At 41.9% G+C, this 18,547-nt stretch overlaps 1 protein-coding gene and 1 pseudogene across 1 annotated transcript; both read right to left on the minus strand.

Annotated features, from left to right (window-relative positions):
• Positions 1-2,620: 2,620 nt before the first annotated feature.
• Positions 2,621-2,718, minus strand: LOC149309843 (U6 spliceosomal RNA; annotated as a pseudogene).
• A 13,504-nt stretch (positions 2,719-16,222) lies between these two features.
• On the minus strand, positions 16,223-17,650 carry LOC149309844 (uncharacterized). Its single transcript, XM_089534013.1, has one exon. The coding sequence runs from the start codon at positions 17,648-17,650 to the stop codon at positions 16,223-16,225; it is 1,428 nt and encodes a 475-aa protein (XP_089390139.1).
• Between the last annotated feature and the right edge of the window lie 897 nt (positions 17,651-18,547).

Genomic DNA, 18,547 nt, shown 5'->3' on the forward strand with positions numbered 1-18,547 from the left:
GAACTGTCCAAAGCAGAGCTGATTAACACGCATGCATGCACAGACATTCATTCATAATCCCTCTTCATTAATGTATGCCCACAAGTCTGGAAAACAAGCTCTGTGTGATGGTTTTGTTCTCCTACCCTTTGGCCTCCCCTGTTTTCTGTGGTTAAAGTTAATGCCACTAATCTGTATTCACTGAGATCCATTTTCTTATATAATCACTTCTGGCCCTTTTTACACCACATGCCTCAGAGAATATGCTTTTCTTGGAACAAATTCTCAGATGCTGTAATGTGGAGATGTAATTTTGCCACCTCCACAAACTCCTACTTCCTCACAGTCCCACCTCTTGGGCTTTACTGCCAATAATTATGAATAATTTGCCCTCAAGCCTGGAAAATGTTGTCAAAATGATACCTGGATGGGTGATACAACACTCAGAAGACTGCTTCAAAGGTAAGCCTTCACAGTATTCTAACATATTAAGTTTGTATTTTATTTGCAACCTCCTCAGGTACAATACTTTGTCTGCCTTGTGAAACTTGAAATATGATCCTCAATATGTTTATTCAGACCAGAATCAATGTATCTGTACTCAAACATACCACAGAAGCATAATGAAGCCAATCAAAGTAATGAAATCTTTCTAAATATAAAAGACAAGCAAATATAAACAATAATTTGCAAGTAAAACAGCTTAAAGTGTCAGTGCAGAAATCACACTGATCCTGCAGAAGAATGTGATTCTTAACTGAACTTCTAAGGCGGGATACAAACCGCCATATAGTATGTATTTTATACGTACTAGGGTTAGGAAGGGGCGGTGCTTCCACACACCCCTAGCCCTAGTACGTATAGAATACGTACAACATGGCGGCGCCCCTTCCACATGGGGGCCGCCATGTTTACGTACTGGACGCATAGCGTCCAGACGTGTCGCGGCGCCTATGACGTTGCGAATGCACCAGCGGCGCCTCGCGACATCATAAAGGCGCCGCAAAAAGAAGCTCCGAAATGGAGCTTCTTTTTTGCTCCGCGTGGGAGCTGCGCGGTTTGGCTGCTGCAGCTCCCGCGCGGAGCAAATGGCGCCGGCAGGAGACCGCCGCAAAGCGGCGGTCTGTATCCCGCCCATGTTTAATGAGGGACTCTTTGGTTTACAGAATTTTTGATTCACCAGTTGTAATAAAGATAAGATTGTTTATTGCTTAGTCCAAAACACTGCAAACAAAACAAGCAACTGCAAGCTCATAATTAAAGTTAACTAAGAGGCTGAACAGACTGGCGTTTAACACCAGCCTCGGGGCAGAGTGGGGGCGTAGAGTCCACACAACGCACACCTCGGTGCTGCCCTGATGCAAGCAACACACTGTGTGCCTGACTGTCTGGTGGGCAGCATCATGGCGCTCCTTTAGCATGGCATCCAGATGACACATGCCAATAGGAGCACCAGAAAGTGTTGCGGCGGTGGCAAAGGCACCCTTTTTCTGTCTCCAAAAGGAGTGGCTGGTCTGGGGCAACTTTGGGAGTTTATCAGTAATCGAGGGGGAGGGTATATGACTCAGCATATCATAGATCCACTTGCAGATATTTACACTATACTCAGTAGATGTAGGATTGACAACTCTGTCTCAGCATTTTAAATTCCCCTCCCTCAACAGTGACTCCTAAGATTCCATGGGAGATTGCATCTGACTACATCCACATAGGTAGAAAGAAATAGTGACAGCAGCACTCTGCTGGATCTCAGCACTGATGTTCATTATTTCACATCCAGCTATGGGAATGCAGCATGATGCTTCTCTGAAACTGCTTTCTCGCTGTATAGCACAGAATACACCTGTGGGGCAGATTCAGGGGTTTCACAGTACCTTTGGTGGGAGGAGATGGCCAATGGAAAGAGAGGGAGGGAGATGGCACCAACTCTTTCAGTGCCCAAAAATGGTTATCCACATTGAGAGCCAATGTGGTGTAGTGGTTTGAAACTTGTACTATGACCTTGAGCAACAGTGTTTGAATTCCCACTCAGCCATAGAAGATGACTGGGTGACCTTGGGCAAATCACACACTCTCAGCCTCAGAGGATGGCAATGGCAAACACCCTCCGAAGAAACATGCCCAAAAAAAACCCATGCTAGGTTTTGAAAGCACACAACAGCAGCAGCAGCAACAACAAGGTAATCATATGTATGTGGATGTCCCTAACAATTCTCAGCCAAAGTGGTCCAGTGCTTCACCAAACCAACAGCCTGAGATATCAACAGTATGGTCATCTAATGTGAATGAGTCCTTGGAAATAAATTCCATAATTTGGGGGGGCTCAGTCTCTAGAAAAGTATGTACAGGATAATATCCTTAATGTAGGATTGTTTTACACCATATGATATGTCCAAAATTAACTCATTGTGTGCCTTCAAGTCATTTCCTATTTATGGAACCCCTAAGGCAAACCTCTTATGGGTCTTTCTTGGAAAGATTTTTTCAGAAGGGTTTTTTTTTTTTTTTTGTCTTCCTCTGAAGCTGAGGTCACATAGTAGGTTTCCATGGCTGAGTGAGGACTTGACCACTGTTCTCCCAGAGTTGTAGCCCAACACTCAAACCACTACACCATGCTCGCTCTCACATTATACTGGCTCTCAAAATATTTATGGAACATGTGTGCCATCCCTCACACAAGGGCCATATTAATCATCTCTGTATTGTTCCAATTTATGTACTGCTGAAGCGAGCACCCAAATTAACTATGTTCCCATAAAAACACTTAGGACTATTTTTTTTCTGGGTCCATACACAATATTTGCATTTTAATGGGATTTTTAGTTTGACTTAGCCCTTTTTGTTTGTTTATTTGCTATTCTAGTAGCATGCTATTTATGGCTGTGAACTGGTAGCCCAGCTATACAGTTTCATTAAGTACTATAATATATTTCTGGGCAGAAATAGCAAGGTTGTCACCTTCTAGCAACCATAATAAAAGCAATGTTTAATCTCGCAGAGTGGGGAAAGTGTGCAAAAGTATAGCTCTGGCCCTGGGCTAGTCTCTCAATATAACTGATGACATTAATAGAATCTATAATAATAGAGCAGAAAATTTTAGGGAATCCACTAGTATTAGTTTTTGATAATAATATTCTTGAGGATGAATTAGAGTTTTGACTGAAGTGGGCCTGTAACTTTGTAAATAACTCTGAAATTGCTACCCTTGGGATTCTAAGAGGCTCTAGTATAATCATATTTAACAACGATGTCAACCCCTTTCTGCCCATGTTCCTTGGAGAGTTGTTGAATAAGGCCAAAGCAGATTTGACATTAAATGCATCTTTCCATTGAATAATCAGGATATTTAAAATGCATTTGGGGAAAGTGTGACAATTGGGGATCAGAGAAGTCCTAGAGAGGGAATTTAACCTCCTTATTCCTTCAAAATTTCTAAGATCTGGAGACATATTTATGTGTAGTCATGTTGGCTGTGCAGCAATATACAATAAAATCCAAAATCCAGAAAAGAGTTATACCTTTATTGGCCTATCATAATGCAGAAAATACATCATGCAAGTTTTGGGAGAATTGTATAGGACAGGAGCAACCTAGATATGAAGTGAAGTTACTTTTCTGTTGCTAATGGAGTTGAAATGTTATTGCTTGTCTTTTGTTGCCTAATTCCATGTGTTCATCCTATTTAGGAGTTAAAGTACACATTTTGCTAACCTTTAACCTGGTGTGTATCTGTGTGTGCGTACACATGCCTTCAAGTCACCTGTTGATTTGTGGCAACCCCATGAATTGTAGTAAATAAAAAGTAGAGGGACAGCTGCATATGCAACATATCAGCCAGAATCAAATTGGCACATTATGCCAGTGTGACTATGCCAGGATAGGAGATGGTTGCAGGAGCAAAAAGGTCACAGGCTCAGACTCTATGAAAGACATAAAGCCTGGAGTGACAGACTGCTTAGCTCCAGAACTCAGGACAGTTGCCAGATCTTATTGTTTTGCCATGAGTCATCACAACTGCATTCCTTTCTCCAGTCTTAGGGTTAAAGAAAGGAATCTCAGGGCTAGAACACTGCTTTCAAAGTGTGTGTGTGTGTGTGTGTGTGTGTGTGTGTGTGGACCTCATCCGATTTTTTAAAACCACATACTACAAGTGTGGTAGATGCTTCATGTTTTATGCTCAATGACATTATCAGGAGCTGTCCCATATAACATGACCCTTGTAACATCACCTGGGCATGCTTCCTGTGACATCATAAGAAGTCATCTTTAGGTCTCATGTTTTGGCTCTAAACTGTCAAGGCCTGGAATAGTCCTGACCTAACAACTCTATCTGGAAGATAATTGTCTTTCTTCCCTCACCAGTGCTGCATGACCTTCAGTCACAGGCATAGTGTTTCAGCCTTGCTTTCTTGGGAATAGGCCTTACTAGTAGACACTGGCAAGTGTCTCATAACTATGAATTCCTTTGAATAGGTTTGCCACTTTCTACAAACTCTTCCCTGATCTTTAGAAGTTTGAGGCAGAGCCTAGATTAAAAACCTTTTATTATGAGCCTACCTACCTGGCTATTTGTCAGAAGAAAGAAGGGTTGCTGTGGCAACACAAAGCATAAAGCTGCCACTCTATAAGCTCTCCCCATTCCTGTACTCTTGCCCACACAATTGTTCATGATGATTAATTATGTTGTTGCTTCCTTTACACTGTTAGAATTATGGGAGAGAAAAAAATTCAGGGACTACAATACCTACAAAAAAATCAGTCCTTTAAACTCATACGCATAGACAGACAGATGGACACAACTGATTGGAGGCCAAAGAGGGTCTTCTTGAGCCAGGGTCATCCCAGCTATTTTGCTGCTCAAGGTACAGCCCCACATCCCAGGAAAGCCAATCCAGAAGGATTGCATACTCAGTGGTAACAAAGTCAAGGAAGAACAATAAAGCTGCACTCCATCTCTGTGATGAAAATGTAATGCACTGAAGTAATCATTACCAATTCAATCCTGTAACCAGTTCTGAATCCAGAATGAAATGGATTTGGATAACTGGCATCATTCAAAAATGCCTTCAGTTGTACCACCAAAACTTGAGACATTCCATCCAAGATAACATTTGCAACTGGCCATCAACTGGCAAGATTATGGGTCCAAAGTAGGAATGATTGAACCACTGCCAGTTTGGGACAAGAGGTGTTCACAACACCCTGAACCAATTTGGTTAATTATAATTAGCCATGAGGAACAAAGATTAAGAGAGTGTGAGACTGGACACATTACTGTAAGCATGTGGCCCAAATCTTCAGTGTACAGCAAGTGAAACCCATCCCAAGCAACTGGGCTAGACAAAGCATCAGGCATGCCATAAAAATGTCAAAATGACAGCAGAGATGAGTGGTTTTATCCCCAAACAGCTTAATAAAAATGTCACAGCAGGCCTCTGAAGCACCTAGACTTCCACTCACAAAGGTGAGTGTTGATCACTGTCTAAGTAGTTTGAACAGTTCCAGTGTACAGCTGCTTGAGAATGCAAGGGAAGAAACAAAATAAGTGTTCCCTCTTCCTCTCATAGGCACAGACACAGAAGGACAGAGTCAATCTCTCTCTCTCTCTCTCTCTCTCTCTCTCTCTCTCTCTCTCTCTCTCCCTCTCCTCTTTGTTTTGTTGCTCTCACTTGTCACATAATAGCCATGGTTATGTGATTTAACATGTGTCCTTGGTGATCTTCAAAGGAGAGCTGGAGACATTATGTAGCTCTTGCTATTATGTAGCTTTTCTCATTATTTGCATCGCCTGGTGTACAAGGAAGCAGAACATGTACCTTAGTCCTGGAGAAGGCATTCAGGAACAGTGTATCAATAGCCCTTTGTACCTCATTGTTCCAAAGTCAGAGTACAGCCTACAGAGCATTCAGGAATCCATGTATACCCTAGTCCTCCACCCCTGCAGGGAGAAACTGGTGTTGTGACTCCAAAGCTCATCAGGTTCTGATCATGATAATGGGATTTGTTGGAGTTCCCCAATATTCAGATTGACTGTCTCACAGCCTGAGACAAAAATGAAAGGATATGGCTTGCTCTATACATTGGGTTAATGACAACTTTACACAGTCATGGAGATCATGAAGTCCTGAATCAATCAATCAATCAATCAATCAATCCAACCAGCATTAACACTGGTGCAGCCCAAAATCACTGTCTCAACTGGCTGTTCAACCAATTTGGGCTAAAATGTTCATTTTAAAAGTGCAGCCTGTACACAGAGCCATTTTTAAAATTGCATAATTTGTGTATCTCCCTTTCTCATAACAAGGAAATTCAAATATCACAAAACAGTAAGAGAGAACTCTTTTGGCATGGAAACAACTCACCTTAGGTATATTTAATTGAAGAATCAGAGAAATCCAAGCCTTTGAACACAAGGTACTTGGGGAAATCTGTCTGAAAAATGTATCTTCTTATCCAGAACATACTAAAAGCAATCTAGCTGCTTACACTGAGTATCTGAAAATTCATTTAAAACCAGTCTTGCTTTTTGGGGGGAAGTGGGGGGTGATTTCGGGAGGGTTAGGGCCTTACACTAAATAGAGAGAAGCAAAACCAGTCAATAAAATATTCTCAAATATTTAAAGTGTTACAGAATCCAGAAAGTGAATGGAAGGCACATTGTATTTCCATTTTTTAAAAGGTGGGGGATAATCATCTATGCTAGTCTCTATCCCATGAATGGAATTAGTTAAGGGGCAGGTGGGGGTAGGTGGGTTATGCAGCTTCTCCTTATGACCATCTTTGTCATATTCCACATTGTTACAAAAGATCTTCAGAACTGTAGAGAGAAGAAGGAGCTACAATCAAGAGCCCTTGTTCCTTGGGCAGATTCATTTTCTCAGTTTGACAGATCCAACTTAGTATGGGCAACAAAATGGCATCCCATGTCTTTGAACATCGATACTTTCCATAAAGTCATACAAATGTGGACCTAAGAATGGCATAAAGAGGAAAATTGGAAGTCAGAATGAAGAAAAAGACAACCAATTGAGTTCTACAAGTTTGATTGAAAATGCTTACACAGTTATTTTGTTTCTCTTACTCTCCCTTTCTTTCCACACTGAAAGCTTTTGACCTTGTCTGACTGGCTGCTTTTTCCATCATCTTAGTTATTAACATAGGCTTTGTTCATTTTCTTAACAGCAACATTCCCTCTATGAAATAGCCTCTTATACTCTCAAAAAAGAAAATTAGAGTGAAGGCTGATAATGGAATATGCAGTTTCTGATTTTTGACCATTTGGACATCTAAATTTAGTATCTTGTAGTTAGATAAAGCAAAACAAGAGAGAAGGGGAGGGGGTCAGGAGAATTTACAGCTAACTGCAATGGATAAGAGAAATGGCTTGTCCCATTTAGAGATAAACTAAATGTTAAAATTTATGGTTTGGGTCTTTAGTGTCAGGAGAAGTGAGTCATGAATTCTCTATCACATTGATTTGCTTTGTCTCTGATCATGCTGGCTAATGAAGCCATGAGACCAATAGACAGGAGCAAATGGAACTGGTATAATTAAAAATGCTGGCCATGTATGCATCCTGAACATATTTATTCTCATTAACAATGAAAGCAGGTAGAAATAGATAGTGTGATTATCTGCCCTCCTAATATCTCATTTTTCTCATAGGCATCAATCTCTCTGGTCTTCCTCTTCTCCATTTTCACAGTGTCCTTTATTTCAAAACAGAAGCTCCAGAGACAATTGAGAGATAGTGAAGCAAAGTACATTTTTGCATACATTTTGTCTTTTAAAATTAGATAGTGAGGTCCCTTGTGCAATTCTTTTATTTTCTTCATGTTTCCCCCAACACCTTTGGGTTACAGAGCCAGAAACAGTGAAATTGCCATAGCTACAATGGATGTATATTGATGCAAACACAGATAAAGCATCACACTTTCAATTTTCTGCAATGTAGTGGTGTTCATGTGTTGCAACAAATATAGAGCAGAGTCGTGCGATAACTTAAAGACTAACATGTTTATTGTGTCATGCATGGACAGTGAAAAAAGCTAACAAGAAGAGAATAAACTCATTAGAAATGGGGTGTTGGAGCAGAGTTGTGCAAATACCATGGAAGATGAAAAAGACAAAGTAAATGGGTCTTTAGCACATCAGTCCTGAACTCTCCCTGTAAGTCAAAATGAGTAAACTGAGACAGTTGTGCTTTGGTCATATCACGATTCAACTAATGACTAATTAGAAAAGACCATTCTGTTTGGTACAAATGAAGTCAGGAAAAGAGGAAGACCACATTACAAGTAGATACTCTCAATCAAAGGAACTACAGGCCTGAGTTTACAAGATCTTAGAAGGGCTGTTTATAACAGGGTGTCTTGAGGGAGTCTCTCATTCAAATGGACACCATAAGTTAGAGCAAACCTGGTGGCATTTAACAACAAACTTTTGTGGATGGGTGACAACAAAAAAGGATGAACAAAGACCAAAGTACAAAAACTCTTCAAGCAGTTAAGGACAGTCAGGAAGCAAACGTAAAATGTGAGAGGCATAGAGTCAAACTGATGACTGCAACTATTCAATGACTTATGTGCATGGATAAGAAAAAATATTATAACAATCCATGCAGAGAAATAGAATGTGGCAACAAAAAGGGAAGAACAAAAGAACTCTTCCACAAGAGCAATTGCCTGGCCTGTAGGATATATCAAGAAGCTTCCAGCCAAATGCTGGAAGTGCTCATGTGGTTGTCAGGCTAGTTGCATCCTGTTCTCCATTTCTGACAGCTGACACTCACACATAGTTATGATGCCAGAGCTTTCTGCTCTGCCGGCTTTACATAGGACATTGAGGAAAGGCATCCTTCCATTGTTGAATCAATTGTGATTAAACTTCTTTATCTGTGTGAGTGCAAATTGATCTTTGGCCACAGGAGATAAAGTAGGAACCCTATCAACCTTTTTAAAGAATGCAACCAAGTTATTTTGCCCCAAAGCACCATTTGAAGGTGAGTAGCAATATTTTGGTTCTAATGTTTTCCCACCGTTGTTTTTTTTTAATATTACTATTTCTGTCATCAAATTGGTCTCTATTTGTTCATATAGAGATTGACCCTATCTAGAATGCAAAAGGACTTTAATTGCAGTAATAGATACATTGCATTGGAAGATGAATGGATTTTTTTAACTTATTGATGTACATCATAACAGTGCTGTTTCCTGTAATAGTTTTGCAAGAGTGGACCCGAGGATGAAGAAAATATATTTGTGTGGCACAGGATCTGGTTTCTTATGTTTGTATCTTCATTATGTGATTTGTTGTTGCTGGTGAGCAAGTAGGGGACTATCTGTGTTGGTGTGGTGCTATTTGTGAGAATTTTCCACACACAACCCCATTCTCCAGAATATCTGATGTTTCTCAGGGAAGAAGACAGCACAGGCAGTGGGTGGGGCTGGCCATGAATCGATATCAATGTGATCTTTCAAAATGTCAAGAATACAATCTCTTCAATCCCCAAAGAAGACAGGTGAGTGGAAAAATGATTGACAACATGGGGCAAAATAGCATGATGGATAGCATTAGGAGTTACCTGTGTAAGTCAGAAATAGAAGCTAATATAAGTTATGGGTTGATCAGGGAGACTGAAGTGGGTTAGGGGAAAGGCAGAACAGTTAGTGGGATATGTAAAGTCATTAGACAGAACCATTATTTGCTATTCTTCATCAAAGAATTACTTGTCCTGCATGTTTGTAAACATAGTGCATATGTTTAATGCACAGCTCCCTGATTCGGATGGTTTCTAGAGGATTCCATCTATAGGTTCTTGATTTAAGAGCTGTATGATAGTGGAACAGAATGGCTCAGAGGGGAGTAGATTTTCCTCCTTTGGAGTTCTTTAAACAGAGGTTGGATGACTCTTTTTTTTAGGTGTTGTGATAGTGAGTTGTACTAGATGTCCCCTGTATGATGCTATGATTCTAAAGTGAATACTGTATTCCATTTGATGTGGTGACTTTGATATATACCATTAAGCATATAAAAAGGGAAAATGTTATTGATGTTTGTAAATCAGTAAGTAGTAGCTGGAGGTTATTTTGGTGGAATATTCAGAGTCTCTTGACAAGCTGACTGACATGTCCAGTGACCTATAGGGACCAGGGCCTTGCAGAAGAAATAATACAACACACCACTACCAAGGGAGGATTACAGTTGATGCATGGGATGACATTAACTTTATAAGAGCTTAAGTTACAGTCGTAAATGGGTTATTCCTTAAAGTGCAAGACATTATTGTTTTTTTTTTCCTGTGAAAACAAAAATGGTTATTCCTTTATTTTAAAACATACTAATCTGTCCATGCTCTGAATCAAAACATTGATCCATCTAGCTTAGTGTGATCAGCTCTGGATTTCTCCCAGGTTTCATTTAGAATTCTTTCCTAGCCTTGTCTGGTATTGCCAGGTGTTTATCAGGTCTGACCCTCTTTCACTTCCAAAACCAAATGGGCTCAGATATTTTGAGCATTATGTGGTGGTAATGAATGCAAAATATCCTTTAGTTCTGAAAAAATATCCATCTGCTAGGTATATATCTGTGCTCCCTTCTCTTGTGGAAAAAAGACCCATGCATTATTTTTCTTCTCAGTTGCATGACTAGAAGAAGCAAAAAGAATATAAATAAATGTGCTATTTGAAAAGGTCTCTTATTTATTAGTATCTTAAAGGTACTTGACAGCTACTTACATTCATTAGAGAATTTTCCCTCGTCTCTCAAAGCATGCACTGTCTTTAAGTAAAATTCCATTGTAATTTCAAGAGGCCTTTGTACTTTCCATCTGTGACATTTATTGATTGCTGTTCCTAGATGGAACACTGTCTTTACTTCACTGTTCATTCATTTAGGATTCTATTTCCCACCTCTTTGACTTTCTAATTAATTGATCTAAAACCATCTGTTACACTGCAAAATATAAACCTTATTTTTAATTACACCTTTTCTCTGCATTGAGTGTTGGCCATCTTCTAAACCATCTTAAAAATGATCATGGGACTGTCAGTCTGTCTTTTTACTTCTGTTTGGTTTGAAGGTCATTCCTTCCTTACTTCCTTGGACAAACACTGAACAGCTAAGGACTGGCTTATCTTCAATCAAACTTCTACTTGAATAACCTTTATGTGATGATGATTTCCCCCCAAGGTCATGTCCAGAGACAGTGAAGCACAGCTGCATTGAAAGGGTAGCTGTAGCAAACTGCTGTAGCAAAAACAGCAAAGAAGCTTGTGTTGGCTTAAAAATTAATGCTTCTATTATAGTATGAGTTTTCATATTATTCAAAACTTTGTCTCTCTTTATATGAAATTGTAGTAACTCTGGATGGATAAATAGGTAGAGTGATACATATACTGGACATATATATTCCAGTGTAGAAGCACACACATTGATATGCTGGATTACATTTCATGTATTTGACAAAGGTGGGCCATAATCTACAGAAACACATGCAATCATGAATTTTTGAAATAGTAAGATTCCACAACATGCTTTTCTGTTGTTTTTCTAAATAAGACAATGAACTCAACTTTCACCTTGTTTCTTTAAAAACAACAACCCAAAACAACAAAATTTTCCATTTCTTACCATTCCTATGCAACACCTGAATTGCTCTGTAATTCCTTTGCTAGGCTTTGTGGGCCCTAAGCAATAGCAGAGCCCTGCTGGTAAAGTCACTTGCTTTGAAGTTAGAATGAAGTGCCCAGCCATGATATCAACAGTGAGATGGTAGCCCAACTGACCGCCACAATCTTGATCGTATGGCTGGCCACCTCAATATAACCTTAGAGGAACCAACTTCACCAGTGGGATTTTGCTGGGAAGACAGTAGCAGCAGCCCTGAGGAGAAAGACTTTTTTTAATATTTATTTTTCAGTGTGGCGGGGATCAGCAGGGTTGGTGGCCCTGATGCTCAGAGAGTAGCACTGAACATGTTTAGTTTTGCTTTGTTTTTTGGGGGGGAAATGACAATGCTTGCAACATGCCAATACATCTTGCCGCCATCGAGCCACTGCCAATACAGATGGGCACAGATGCAAAAAAGACTACATTTTCCTGGAAACGGCACAGCAAGAGCTAAAAGTTGCATTAAAGTTAAAAGAAGCAAATCCAGTGCTAAAATGGTCCTATAGTGTGTGTTCCTGTAGAACTAGAATCAAGGTGAGTACAGATTTCTTCCCCTTTGATATAGACAAGGCCAGAGCCATCTACTTCATGATCTTCATCTCTTTATGTTAAAAGAATCAAATGCCAAGACAAAGGCTGCAATGAAATTATCATTTTCTGGAAGAATAAAAAGTACAATTTGCAAATGATAATGTGCATTTTTGAGACTGCATTTGTTCAAATGGATTAAAAAGTCTTTTAACAGTTTATTTTCTGTTCCTTCTTGCTCCTGTATTACAACTTACCACTGATAATGGCTGGAGCTTTCCCTACTTTGAATGGTGATTAAGTTTACTTTAAAATGACCTGAATCTTCGAGCAGGCCATTAGAAAGCTTCAGAAAACGAGAAATTTAACCAGCACTACAAAGACCGTTATTCAGCGTTATCATTAGATGCTGTAAAATGAAAACTAACAACTAGAATTGACCAGAACTGACACAATCTTGGAAGTGGTAAAGCTGTCACTGCTGGGGAGATGGTAGTAAGGAAGTAGAGATGCCCAGTTATACCCCTTAGTAATACAAAGGCTGTTCTTGCCTAAGACAAGAACATATGTCTTTCAACACAGGTAGTTGTGTTTTCCCCCCATTGGTTGGTTTAAAGTTGCTTATCTTTAAACATTTTGAATATGTTTGCTGCAATTAAAGAGTTTCTTCTTCAGGACAGCAAAATGTTGATTGTACTTCAATCTCTATTTTTGTAGTTTTGTGGCCTATTAATTTGCAAGGAATTATTGATTGCTTAGTTCCCTTCTTATTCCAGTCTTGGCAAATTTACATATATTGAACATCCTGGTTGACATAAACATTTCAATTCTCTAAGAAATGAATAAATGGATAAACATACTATTGTGAAGTCGAAGGCCTAATGTGAAGTCTAAGGCTTTCACGGCCGGCATCCAAAGTTTTTTGTGGGTTTTTCAGGCTATGAGGCCATGTTCTAGAAGAATTTATTCCTGATGTTTTGCCAGCATCTGTGACTAGCATCCTCAGAGAATGCTGGCATGGAAAAAAGTGATTTTATGAAGATGCCAGCCACAGCTTCTGGCAAAACATCAGGATTAAATTTTTCTAGAACTAGGCCTCATAGTCTGAAAATCCCACAAAAAAACTATATTATTGCCTCTTTGCATATGTTACTTTGCTGGCTGCTAATGCACAAACCTGTTTTATAATGTATCATCCAGATATAGGTAAAGCAGTGTGTTGTATTAACCAATTAATCCAATCATCCACGGCTGGGATCTAGTGCACAGATGATGGGCCTCTAGGCCTTCAATGCATTTGCATTGAACATAATGAATGAGGATTGAAAGTTTATTTCCTAGCTTTCTTGGTATCTTCAGTACCATTACACTACATCCATCTTCTTGATGGTAATTAGGCATCAAGGGTGAACTACTAATGCTTAGCTCATAATTATCCTAGAGGTTATGAACTGGAAAAGTTTTCTTTGTGAAATTCTGTTCTTCAGGCAACCTATCATTAATACAGATTAAATAACTGTATGACTCTGTGGTATGTGGGAGTTAAATGCATCATAGATTGAGGCCAGTTAAAGACATTGGAAGGTGGTTCTTCCCTGGGTCTTATTGTGCCATAAAACTAGACAAAGAAACTCCCTGACTAGATCTTTGTTCTTGAATATGTACTTTTTGTACAGAGGCTTTAGTTGTTCTTTTTTGATTGAGCTTAGTTCTCCTGCTTTTCTAAAGGCCCTTCTGGGGTTGATTGGCAGAATGCTGCTTTTATGTGTTATTAACCATATATGGCTGCCAGTGAAAATTGCATAGTTGTTTCTGGTTGTTTGTGTGTACCCGGGTACTGCCTCTGAGAGAGAAACACCATCACTGTCTCTGTGTGTCAGGAAAGTATTCAGTGGTCACATCTCTGAATTGCTGATTTGCCTTAGATGCTGCTGCAAAAAACCACACAACACCAACTTGGAAGAAAGGACACAACTTTATTAGCAAGCCATTGGTATGGGTTGGCACAAAGCATGAGGTCAGGATCTGTGAAATCAAACAACCCGATGTTGTCTGATTAACCAACCTGGCACCCACCAGGCGCTTGGGATGACCTAGGGGCTAAGGAACCCAATTTGACCGCAAACCATGCCATGCGTTCACATATTCACTAAGCCCCTAGTCACCGGGAGGCGCACCCGCATTATGGCCCCCGCAATGGCCATACGCCTGCCCAATTCGCCCCCGGGTACCTAGTGACTCCCAGACCAGAGCACCGTGGCCCTGGTACCTACACCGTGCCGATCCTGGCCTATGCTGCCGCCCAAAGTTGTGACAAAAACCCACAAGACAGCGGTGGGTGGGCGGGGGAAGCTGCTCCGGTCTTCCTCCCTTCCTTCTTGGCTCCGCTCCGTGCGAAGCCAAGCGCCGACTGAGGGGATGGGGCCGAAAACGCGGCCTTAATAAAGGCCTAGGCTCTGCCCCCTCCAACGTGCAGTGCGGGGCTCCTCCTCCAGGGCAGCCCATACAATGAGCTGCCCTGGAGGACCAGAAGTCCCGCACCACAAAGTCCGGCTCCCAGAGCATCACGGGGCGGAAGGGCCGCCCCTTCGGCCCCACGCACCAATAGGGAGCCAGGCAAGCCCCAGAGCATTCTAGGGCTTGTAGTTTTTGTGCCGATTCTTCGGCAAAACGGCCTGCCTCGCAGTGAGGCGGCCGTCTTTTGCCTTAGATGCTGCTGCAAAAAACCACACAACACCAACTTGGAAGAAAGGCCACAACTTTATTAGCAAGCCATTGGTATGGGTTGGCACAAAGCATGAGGTCAGGATCTGCGAAATCAAACAACCCGATGTTGTCTGATTAACCAACCTGGCACCCACCAGGCACTTGGGATGACCTAGGGGCTAAGGAACCCAATTTGACCGCAAACCATGCCATGCGTTCACATATTCACTAAGCCCCTAGTCACCGGGAGGCGCACCCGCGTTATGGCCCCCGCAATGGCCATACGCCTGCCCAATTCGCCCCCGGGTACCTAGTGACTCCCAGACCAGAGCACCGTGGCCCTGGTACCTACACCGTGCCGATCCTGGCCTATGCTGCCGCCACAAAAGGCCTACACCGAAGGCCTACCGCCAACCTTGCCAAGAGTGATGCTAATGATTAGTGCAATGGTCCAAGTGCGGACAAACATAACCTGCGTAGGCCTTAGATCTCCACCTTCCGATTTTTTGGATGTCTTGCGCGGGCAAGCCTGCCCTGGAAGCAGCCGTAGCAGCACCTATGCGAAAAGAATGACCTCCGAATTCCTCAGCTGGGAGCCCCAAACTTTTTAAAGTCATTCTTAGTACCGAAACAAATTGGTATCTGGTAAGCGGTGATCCATCCAAATGAACAAAAAGAAAATCCAAACCCATAGGCCGAATCTTCCAAAAAGATCGAAGGGCCTTAACAGCGCAGGCAGGTGAGCCACGTAAGCGATGCAACACCACAGTCTGACCAGCTCCCAATTGGTCGCACTTGGACCGGCGAACCGTAAAAGAAACACTGTGCTTTAAAAAAGTGATGTCAGAGGCACCCAAAGCCCGCCCTGACACATCGCTCTTGGACCCGGCCACCAATTCTCCCAACTGGAAGGCACCAAAGAAAGCCACTGTAAATGCTGCACGAAACAGTTTGATTTCAAAACGAGATGAACAAACAACAGGTAAATGCATATACATTTTGCATAACAATTGAAAACATATAGGGCGACGTATATCTTTAGTAATTGCATGAGCTCTTCTCCATCCTTCAACAGCCCTTTTTAACAGAAAAGAAGCTCAAGGGTCACTAAAACCACCTGTCTTTGAAAAGAAAGAAATGCCAGCGAGATGAATGGCCATAGTTTTGGGTGCAATGTTATTGTGCCTAAGCCAAACCAAAAATTGCAAAACCACTTCTGTGGTAACAGGCCAACAAGGCTGTAAAGCTGATTCACCAAAAAACTGAAAGAGTTTCTTTAAAGCATTCTTATAGCTCTTAAATGTAGATGGAGCAATGGAACCCAAAATACCATCTATTATTTCAGGCATCCAACCTCCCACATGGACACCGGAAACTGGGTAGGTTGAAGATCTGCCTCTGGGGCCAACAGACGAAACCGCTGAACCTGCAATCGAGAAATCGCATCAGCAATCTCATTTTTTAATCCTGGGACATGTCGAGCTGTGAAAGAAATATTGTTAATCAAACAACACAACACCAATTTCCTAACCAAACCCATGACCCTAGTGGATTTAGAGGTTTGCTTATTAAGAACGGCCACCACAGCTTGGTTATCGCACCAAAAACACACCTTTTTGTTAGAAAATTCGGAACACCAAATGATGACCGCTACTACAATGGGAAAAAGCTCCAGGAAGGTCATATCTCTTAAGATATCTGACCCATGCCACTCCTCAGGCCATTTTTCAGCGCACCAATGGCCTTGAAAATAAACACCAAAACCGATGCTTCCAGCAGCATCTGAGTGGACTTGTAATTTGTCTTCCAGGCACCAAGATTTTTGCCAGATGGCAATCCCATTAAAGCCATTCAAAAATTGCAACCAGATCCTAAGGTCCTCTTTGATTTGTCTGGTAATGTGAACATGATGATGCAAAAGCGTGGGGCCAGCCAGAGATCTGGCAAGCCTGGCACAAAAGGCCCTACCGGGAGCCACCACTTTGCAAGCAAAGTTCAGATGGCCCAATAAAGACTGAACTTGTTTTAACTTAAGCTTAGAAGCAGCCAAGGCATGGTCCAACAAACCACACAGATTGGCAACCTTTTCTTGAGGCAAAGAGGAAAAGCCCCTAACAGAATCCAAATGAATACCTAAAAAAGACATAGCAGTAGCAGGGCCTTCCGTCTTATCTGCTGCCAGAGGAACCCCCACCTCAGCTGCCAACCCAGTGAAGGCATTTAACAGATCAGAACACATAGTGGAATTTGCAGGACCCACAAACATAAAATCATCCAGATAGTGAGAAACCAAAGGGGAAGAGGCCCTGCGTTTTAACTCCCACTCCAAAAAGGTGCTAAAAGACTCAAAGGCTGCACAGCTGATAGAGCAGCCCATAGGCATGGCCATGTCAAAATAAAATTTTCCTTCGAACTGGAAACCTAAAAATTTGAAATCTTCAGGATGAACCGGGAGGAGTCTAAAGGCCGACTGAATGTCGCACTTGGCCATAAGTGCACCTGTTCCACACGCCCGAACGAGTCGGACCACATGATCAAAGGAGGCATATTTGACGGAACACAACTCGTCGGGGATTGCATCATTCACTGAAGACCCTGGAGGGTAAGAAAGGTGATGAATGATTCTAAATTCCCCAGGTGCTTTCTTGGGCACCACACCAAGGGGGGAAATATGCAGATTATCAAAAGGGGGAAAATCAAAGGGACCAACCACGCGTCCCGCCTGGATTTCCTTGTTGATCTTGGCCCTAATAACCTCAGGCATGGATCTAGCAGACAACAAATTATTAGGAAAATGATGTGAAAGGGGGGCTTGAACCGGGATCCTAAATCCAGAGGAAAAACCATCAGCCAAATAAGAAGCAGCTTGCTTATTAGTGTATGCTGACAATAAAGGGAGAAGAGCACTGGTATTTACGGGCATAAAAGCCATGGCTGATACCTGGGTTGGAACCTTAGCAACCTGGTCATTTTTGGCCCCCTGCAGTACCGGCATCGGTGCCCCCCGAACTTTCTCGTTTGCCGGTGGTCGCGAAGGCAGGGCGCCCAGCTCGAAAGGGCTGAACGGCTGGAGCAGGGCAGGAACACGATGACCTAGGATGAGACCCTCTACAACTACTACAACAATGTTCAAATTTACAATTTGTGCGAGAACAACGTCCAGCATTATAGTCCCAACAAGATAATTTTGCGTTCTTCTTGACCTGTCCTTTCTGTGGGCCCTTGAACCTAGCAAGGGTGCCCACCTCTAGCAGCCAAATTTCGTTATGGAGCAGGTCCCAACGCTCCCGTGAATTCTGCGACGCATGTTGACGAAAGGCCGCATCGTAGGCAATAGCAGCAGCATCACCTGCGAATGTCCTTGCACGCAGAACGTTCAAAAAATGGCTGTCCAAATGCCAAGCACGTTCAGGGAAGGCCATGGAAACCACAGCCTTGAAGATAACAAAGCCCTCTAACCAATTGGAAAAGGTGGGCTCAGCAGGAACCGCCTTTGGCTCGTGCTTACTTGTCTTCGTTGAAGTGACAGCCACAGCATCTTTTCCTTTAGGTTGAAGAAGGGTAAAAACGTCCACATAGCAACCCTTCAGGATATTCTTGCGCACTTTCTTCGATAGATGTGCGCCAGGTGGACGCTCTCCAGGAGAGCAAGCAAGAAAAT

The sequence above is a fragment of the Sceloporus occidentalis genome, unplaced genomic scaffold (assembly GCF_023333645.1).
Source record: "Sceloporus occidentalis isolate IW3139 unplaced genomic scaffold, rSceOcc1.0.p SCAF_7, whole genome shotgun sequence".
Taxonomy (NCBI): Eukaryota; Metazoa; Chordata; class Lepidosauria; order Squamata; family Phrynosomatidae; genus Sceloporus; species Sceloporus occidentalis.